The following is an 8697-nucleotide window of genomic DNA, read 5'->3' as shown; positions in this document are numbered from 1 at the left end:
TCACTCGAAATCGATGAATATTGGGCTGGTTATAACTTTTCCTCCGTTCCATTCTCGGCCCACAAAGTAGACGGCTCGGCTGCTGCCCTCCTCCTGGGAACTGATCTCTACCTGTCCTTCTACTCGTCGGGGCAGATCAACATCGGGTACCACTTCAGCTTTGACAAAAAGGTTGGCCCCGCCTCGTAACTCCAGTACCTTCCCACCCCGCTCCAAGGCCTCTGATCGACTCACACGAAGTTCGAAAGTCGGCTGAGGCTTGTGGGGGTTTCCTCGCAAGACATCTCCCACTTTGACATAACCGCCTAGTGACCCTTGGATAATAATCTCCTCGGGCGGACCTTCTTCACAGAAGAGATTCACTCCATCGAAGTCTCCGCTTGTCCGGGTACTAAAAGAAACGTTCTCATGGTCATCCTGCGACACGCTTTCCTCTGGAACGAATGTAACTCCACCAAAAGGAAGGACACATGCGATGCGAGCACCCTTTACGGAGATCGTCCCTTGCCACACGGCCTCCCTGTACCGATCGTACAGTCTGGCTCCACCCCATGTAACTCGAACGATCTGTGGACAGCCCTCGGCAACGTCGGCTTCACGCCATAAGTCTCGATGATGTATTCGGCCTGATCCGTCAAACGCTTCTATAGTAGAGAAGCCAGCGTTGCCGTAGAACGAATAGTCCAGCACAATGGGGTTGCTCACAGTGTGTCTGACTTCGTCGCCTTGAATGGCAGTGCCATCCTTGACACTCGAGAGCCCCACCAGTCGCTCTCCAGTGGTAGCAAAAGTATGTCTGCTCCTTAGGGCGCGCGCGACATCTACACGTGATAACGTGGGTGCCAGAATGCCAGTGAGGCCACCCCTGGTGCCAAAGACAGCTGTGCCTGGGACGCCACCTCCGCAACGCCCACGATGCTCGTCCGAGTTGGCACACACTCCCATGCGCCATCCCCTCTTCACTGCATCTTGCAGCAGCCACTCGAAATGGCCCCAGGCGCTACTGATCTCGACGAGCCTCTCGAGATCCGGGTGGTGCCAATCAAGATTGCAGCGACGGCCTCCGACATGTGGGATCATGAGGTGCGTGTCGGCCGCGTGCGCATAGGTCGCATAGACTTCATCCAAGGGCCAGGCGCCGGGCTGCAGTTCCGCCGGGCCGTGCTCATTCCATTCGAAGCTCCGTGCAACGTTACCGTGCTTGTCCCACGGAAATTCAAGGGGAGCGCCATTCGTCGTGTCATCTAGGAACACGACGTTGTGGTCGCCACCCACGGCGCTGTTGCCGCACCATTCCGTGCCAGGAAATATCACGACTTCGCCAGATTGGTTGATCTTGCGGATGAGCTCCAACGTCGCTGTCCAGTCTTCGACAGTGATGTGAAAGTCGTTGGCCGTGTAGCCGATCACGTCGAGGCCGGCGAGCTTTTGGGCGTACGAAAAATTATACTCGCTGTCATTTGTCCCGACAGTGTCGTCAGAGTGGACGTGAAGGTCGCCGTACAGCGCACGTGGTACAGGAGAGATTCCAGCGACGGATACATGCTGAGTGTCCGTCAACTGCTGACCAGTAGCATTGTTCGTCACTGCAACCTTGACGACGTAATCTCCAGGCCTTTCCAGCTGAACCTTCGGAACATGCCCATACGTCCAACCGGTTTCCTTCAGCAGCAGCGTAGTCGAGAAGATGGGCGGAGTGGCCACTTCCTCTCCCTTGCCGTTCGGAAAAATTCGAACGGCGGCTTGATACCCTGCAACATCAGTCGTAGTGTTCCCCCACTCATCTTCGACGTGGAACGAGATGGGAAAAGGTGTCTCGGGCTGGACCAATCTGGCTGTCTGGATCTTTAGTTGGTGAGCCGGGCCGCTGTGAATATCAATGGAGATATCCGGCTTGATAGCTGCAAATCTGGACGTGCCGACTGGATCAATATACCATCTCATCAAAAAGGTCTTCTCGACAAAGGTCTGCGTCCTGGTACCCTTTCCACCGAAGCGTCTATCACCAAGTCGAATCACGATTTTGTCCCCGGGATTGATGTAGCCATCGACCACGTCAACAATGATTGCCTTCTGAAACGGTCGCTCGTGGCCTTTCTGGTCGAAGCGCACCGAAAGATCCTGTATAGTGGCCGGACTTTGTCCTTGGGCCAATGCTGTAGGAACATATTCGGCCGACACATAGTTATCTCCGCTCGGGTCAGATGTCTGGAACAATGCCCAATCCTGCCATGGTCTTAGCATGATAATCAGAATCCGGGCCATTGCTGTTCATTTCTACTTCTTTCGTACAGAATAGAACTTGAATGTGCCTTTGATCCAAGCACCGTCCGCCAGTCCACTTCCTCCTACAGTATATTCAATGACGACCTCTGTCCATTGTCCTGCGGTTAAAGATTGAGTGCTGCAACTCAGCGTGCCGAGAAATGGTAGCGATTTGATGTAGTGGTAATAGTCTTGGGGCGCAGTAAAGGCTCCCGCCGCGTCCTGAAGCTGGTGCTGTGAGAGCGTCTTCATGGCTGGCACGACGTCCTTGGGATTCACGACAGGATTCAAGGCTTAACGAGACACTCAAAGGCCGGGAAAGTATGTGAGACAGAACGACTATGTCTACGGGTAAGTAGAAAGAAAGAAACTTCATTACGCATCCACAAAGATGTGAATCACCGGAATGTGGACCCTGTTCCGGCACCTGCACCTCTCGTTCTCCGTATTGGTGGTCCGACCAGGTGTCGGCGTGCGGGGATCATGCTACGGTCTTCTCCGCTGTTGCGATAATCGGTATCGGCGTCTGCGTTTGATTGAAACAGGAGGGGGGAGGGGAGCGCAGAACACCTTGCGCCGGTTGATGTATTCGAGTCCACAGATGGCGTGCTCCATGTGGCCATCCACCAATTGCGCTACTGTGAGAAGCCACTTCAGTTTACTATGTCAGAACCTGAGTCATTGGCAGTTCATCTTTATCTCTATTTCCTTTACCAAGGAGATATTTCGAGGTAGCTTACGCTTTGTCTGCCAAAAATGGCGTGCTCAACCCTATCTTTGAATGTGGAAGTCGGATGAGTTGTCAAGGCAGTATCTGAATGGGCTGGTTGATCCTCCAAAGATACCACTTCTAGGCAGCACTTACACATTGCCCGCGTCATATACTACATCATCTTAATTATCATCTTGTATATCAGCAGAAACGTCATGTTCGATCTGCGGAGCGTCAAAGATCGTGTCAAGTCGGACGCCAACATCCTGCACGTTTGTCATTTGGGCAGCAAGGCAGTGCGGTCGACTCCTGCCTTCACTGCGCGCTACCTCGTTGACAAAGTTCCCATCATCCAATGGCTACCGCAATACAATCCAAGATGGATAGTGAACGACCTTATCGCCGGCATCACAATTGGAGTGCTGCTTGTTCCTCAAAGTCTAGCGTACGCTCGTTTCAGGATGCTTCCTCTATAATCATGCTGACTATGGGCAGATACGCGAAAGTTGCCAATATTCCGGAGCAATATGGTCTCATCTCTAGTTGGATACCCACCGCGCTTTATACGATCATGGGGACATCCAAAGGTTAGTCTTAATCAAACATGAGGCAACACTTACCTCTGGACTGCCAGCTCAGATGTTTACTATTTTCAAGACTTGACCGCAGGTCCGACAGTTATAATGGCCCTACTCACGGGTGACATCGTGAACGACTTGGTGAAAGAAGGCTATAGCGATCACTCAATCGCAACCGCCGTGGCTTTTTTCGTCGGTGTATATTCGATGGGAGTTGGTATGCTCAGACTCGGATGGATCCTCGACTTCATACCACTTCCGGTGCTTACAGGATATGTTTCCGCCGCGGCGTTGACTATCGTCATTGGCCAGGTTCCGACCTTGTTTGGCGAGACAATCTCAAGCTCTGACACTGGACCGATCATCCGCGAATTCTTCCTCAAGTTGCCTGAGACGCAGTGGCAGTCGTTCCTCGTCGGGTGGTCTGGCGTCCTGCTGCTTTTTCTCTGCCAGTATTTGGGTCGCAAGTGGGGACAGCGCCACAGAATCATCTGGTTTCTGTCCATCACTAGAAACGCCATTGCTTTACTGCTCTTCACTGGAATTAGCTATGCTGTCAATCACGGTCGCGCGAGCCCGGTGTTCCCGATCGCGAAGACGGTCGGAACTGGCATTAAAGCACCGTCCGTGCCCGATATGGCTCTGCTAGCCAGAGTGACGGGCAAAGCGGTAGCTGTGTGGCTTGCAGCGGCTCTTGAACATGTCGCGATTGGCAAAGCCTTTGGTCGCAGACATAAATATGCCATCGATCAGAGCCAAGAATTGACCTATATTGGAGTAGCTAACTTCCTCGGAAGCTTTTTCTCGGCGATGCCTATCACCGGCGGGTTTTCTCGCACGGCAGTCAACTCAGAATCGGGCGTCAAGAGTCCGCTTGGAGGCCTCGTCACCACAGCCTGCGTGTTGGTTAGTATATACACACTGACGGGTGCCTTTTACTGGATTCCGAAGGCCACACTGTCAGCAGTGATAGTCACTGCAGTCTGGCCTATCATCATCGGCCCTGCAACGTTCTGGAAGTATTGGAAGATCTCGTTCATCGACTTCGTCGCCAGTCAGCTCTCGTTCTGGGTCACATTGTTCGTTTCGGTGGAGGTCGGAATCGCGACTGGCGTCGCTTTCAGTATCGTTTACGTCCTTTTGCGGATCACGTTCAGTCAAGCAACATTGGTGACTTCTGCAAACATCCCGTCCTTGTATCCTGAAGGTGCCCGAGGAACTGCGACCACGATACCAGAAGATACGCTGATCTTTCGTCTCAATGACGCTGTCTTGTTCCCTAATGCTTATCGTCTCAAGTCGCAGATTGTCGACACTGTCACTGCTCTCCATGCTCCAGACTTGGGAGAGATGGAAGCCTCCATCCACGAGCGACTATGGAACGAAAGCCGGAAGCAAAATCCAATTAGCTCTACAGAGAGTCGTGCGCCTTTGAGAGTGCTCGTTCTTGATGTCTCTGGTCTGAATTACATTGATTCCACGGGCATGCAGATGCTGCTGGACTTGAAGGCAGCTTTGCTTGAATTTGCCGGCAGTGGCTTATTGATCGAATTCGTGGGGGTTCATGATGGCATTAGACAAAAGTTCGATCGCGCGAATTGGCAACTACAGAGTGAAGAACCTTCTGATGGACCAATTCGAGATGGCGGGGACTTGGTTTTCGACACTCTTCATGTAGCTCTAGCCACCCGTTCACAGTGCCAGCAGGGAAAGCCCGACCAGTCCACAGAAATGGCTGCTTTCAATTTAGCAGCTGGACTGGAAGGATGAGCGCGGAATCTAAGCAACTATCAGTAGATAGTTCTAGCATCTGGGAATGTTGATATCAGTCAAGCAAGTAAAAGTGTATCGAGTGTAAACAATGATTGTAGAAAGGGTTGTGTGCTACGAGGTTGAAACCGATTAACGGAATATTGAATGCCATAGCCTAGGAGTATAAACATATGGACTCACGTGCATTTTTCAGCGGAAAAGTCGAACCATACTGCGAAGCTCATCTGCACAAGCTGTGAAACGACGATAGCGAGGGCCGCTATAGACCGAATAATTGAAAATAGCAGCTCGAGAATTGCAATAAGACAAAGAAGGAATCAAAGAATACACAACACGAAATATTTCCACCGGTCGCCTCGGTCTAAACTTGACAACCTGCCGATTGGTAAACTGAATATTGATTCCAGGCCATGAGGCAAAGAGTGGCAAATATCAAGAAGCTGATCTTGAAGCACCGTGGTAGCACCGAGCCTATGATGCCGAAAGCCACCGAGTCCTTCACTCCCTTCGAGTCTCCCAGTCTCGCACGCGCTGAGAACACGCTCTGCAACATCACGGTACTGCCTTACCATAACAAAGCCTCGTCCATCCTGCTACAGGCAAGACAAATCTTCACATTGGATTTCTGTCTGTCAGAGAGTCAGATTAGCGAGCTCATTGCGGTTACCTATCTCAATACCCACACAAGACAAACTTCCTTTATCTTCTCTAGCAACCAGGTCAGATGCCAGAAGCAGCACTATATATGTAGCCGAAAATCAGTAGGCCAGGGATGGCGGCCATCATGCGATGGCTTCTCGACCAAGTGGGGGCCGCCCAGAACTTCCTAGAGCATGACAATAGATTACTTAAGCAAGAGAGACGAGAGAAATGTTGATCACGTGATTGGCAACTCCGTGTGCGAGACAATGCCGGTAGCTACCATGTATGGAATCACCGGGTACCTAATCTTGAACTCTATACTCGAGTACTTACGCACCCATGAACTACGTACACTGACTGTCAGCCTTCCACCTGGAAAATCCCTCCACGGTTAATCAACGCGTTTACAGCCGTGGGTGGCTCCACCCCTACCTTTTTTGCTGCCATCTGCGACGCTCTCGTGGACGCGGCAGTTGCTGTGGGCATGCCGCGCGACCTGGCTAACACTATGATTTTCCAATCTATGCATTGTACGGCTGCTCTGCTGCAGAGCGGCGTCCATACCGGTGTGCTCAAAGATCAAGGTACTTCCCCTAAAGGTTGTACTATCGGCGGTCTCATGGTGCTGGAAGAGACTGGTGTCAGAGGCCATCTCGGCCGGGGTCTGAGGGAAGCGCTGACCACAGCCCGACGCATGGGCTCAGAATCGCATGTTAGTGATACTAGGCATTGATAGAAGAGCAGCCCGGAGTACACTACTTCGATTTATCTAGTCAAAACGTGAATAAGAATGGTTCTCTGAGTTTCTTTTTCAAGTATTGTGTCTACTAACAACCCCCATGCCCCCACCCCCAAAAAGAAAAGAAACCAGTGGGCTTTCCACCCTGACTTGAATGAACCACTTCAATAGTCAGCGACCTCGGCCACAATGGTAGAAACTGAAAAGGCATCTGTCAGGGCTTGTACGCGCACACTCGGGCCTGAAAATTACGCAAGGCTTATGACAGCCGCACATACCCCCAGCGAGGGCTCTTCTCTACAATGGACCGCTCGTACGATGCTATCATGGTCATCAGGTCATATTTACCTCAATGAGGATGGACTTAAAATGTACATAAGAAAGTAAAAGAACCAGCGTAGCAGAGACAGAGGAAAATGGAAGAAAAAGGGGGTGGGGGAGATACAGATTCCGCAGGGCTTTTTGCTGTAATAGCCAGCTGAGCAGCTTGGGAGGAGCTCATACCCTTTTTGCCCTGACAGTATCTGAGTTCTAAGTAGCTAGATAGGAGCTCTAAGATTTTCAGGATGAAATCTATTTGACTGATTTTTCTTACTGGCTAACAGAAATTTTTCCTAATATCAATAAGCTGATTTATGTCATGTCTGTCTGCTGAATAATTCCTTTTTTTTTTAAAAAGAAATTAGCTCTTAGGACTTCATCCTTATACAAAGCTCATGTTCGAATAAGCTCTTTTCAATACTCTTGATAGTAACGTCTAGCTTAGGTTCAAGTTGGCTGTATGCTGGTCGTGTAAAGTGTCTTCGAAAACATAAAATTGTTTGAATTAGCATTGGTTGAGAAAGAGTCATAAAAGTAGCTTTTATTTATAAATACGATTGAGCCAGTCCAATATTCACACCCAGGCAAAGACATATACAAAGTCAGTCAAGAACCACTTCAGTGATTTCAGCCACGACCGCTAAACCATTGTAAGCATTCGATATGCGTAGTACATAGCATCATAAGAGCTCAATTAGAAGAAGACTCACAAGCTGATTTGTGCTTTCCTCTTTAGGCCCACGCCCAAGACCCTCCCGTGCGAAAAGCATCGTAAAACTGCAGGAAATCAATGTTCTCCTTCTCACCGAAGAATGCGTTCACAACAATTTCTGTCCTGCCTTCAAAATTCTCTGGCAGGCTTTGTGAATTCAGATCGGAATCCCCACAGCCATCCAGATACATGACAAGTAATAGCTTTGCCATCGCGGCGAAATCAGCGTGAGCTAAAGAAAATAATTGCAGTGGTATGTGAGGACTATCTTCCGTTGAGATCAGCTCCTTCGCTACATCCACCATGGCGACCCGATCTACTTTTCGCCATATTTCAGGCTGCAAGATCGTCATGAAATCGACTATGTCGTGGAAGTACTCATCGCCATTCTCATCTCGATTGGTTAGGGCAAATTCCGGTTCATATATCTCGTGGGGCCCCGGGGGGCTGATTTGCTTGAATGGCAACCAAACTTGTCGTGCTCGTTCGGCCGCTTTAGTTAATACCCAGAGAGACTCGTCAAAGGTATCAAGCTCAGAATCGGCAGGTTTTGCTAAGCTCTAAAAACAGCAACCGACGGTAATCGGCAGGCATGGATGTGCGGGTTCCACAGTCACCTCCATTGCCGAAAAATCCATAGTGGTGTTCTGGATGTAGGGGGACTGTGGCTCGGAGGCATTCCTTGCGCGTGATTGTCTTCACATCCGGTCCAGGCGGCATGAGAAAGGGATACCGAGACAGGTAGGAGAGCATGCGGAAGAAGACCGGAGCAGCGTCCCCAACTACTTGAAACCCTGCCTGAGGGACATGCCGGCGGAGGACATTCTCGAAGCCTTCCTGGCGCATGGTCGGCTCGCCATTCTCGACTTCGAATCATTGGTCGAACTCTGGAATCTGACGGCCAATAATAATGTGCAGTGTCGCGGTTTCAATCTCGTAGTCGAGTCGGTCCACA

At 50.5% G+C, this 8697-nt stretch overlaps 3 protein-coding genes across 3 annotated transcripts; 2 read left to right on the top strand and 1 right to left on the bottom strand.

Annotated features, from left to right (window-relative positions):
• M406DRAFT_75274 (uncharacterized protein) lies at positions 1–2517 on the bottom strand (the record flags this gene model as incomplete). Its single annotated transcript, XM_040925826.1, has 2 exons — positions 1–2226; positions 2293–2517. 2 exons carry the CDS (start codon positions 2515–2517, stop codon positions 1–3), a joined length of 2451 nt encoding a protein of 816 aa, XP_040770871.1.
• Positions 2518–3192: 675 nt separating this feature from the next.
• M406DRAFT_343537 (sulfate permease) lies at positions 3193–5632 on the top strand (the record flags this gene model as incomplete). Its single annotated transcript, XM_040921881.1, has 4 exons — positions 3193–3422; positions 3473–3564; positions 3635–5167; positions 5616–5632. The coding sequence occupies 4 exons, from the start codon at positions 3193–3195 to the stop codon at positions 5630–5632; spliced, it is 1872 nt and encodes a 623-aa protein (XP_040770870.1).
• A 729-nt stretch (positions 5633–6361) lies between these two features.
• M406DRAFT_51667 (uncharacterized protein) lies at positions 6362–6703 on the top strand (the record flags this gene model as incomplete). The annotated part of the gene is made up of 1 exon (XM_040924452.1): positions 6362–6703. A coding segment is annotated over one exon (342 nt), but the record flags the coding sequence as incomplete, so codon positions are not given.
• Between the last annotated feature and the right edge of the window lie 1994 nt (positions 6704–8697).

The sequence above is a fragment of the Cryphonectria parasitica genome (assembly GCF_011745365.1).
Source record: "Cryphonectria parasitica EP155 unplaced genomic scaffold M406scaffold_11, whole genome shotgun sequence".
NCBI classification, from domain to species: Eukaryota; Fungi; Ascomycota; class Sordariomycetes; order Diaporthales; family Cryphonectriaceae; genus Cryphonectria; species Cryphonectria parasitica.
This window is presented reverse-complemented; position numbering and strand designations above follow the sequence as displayed.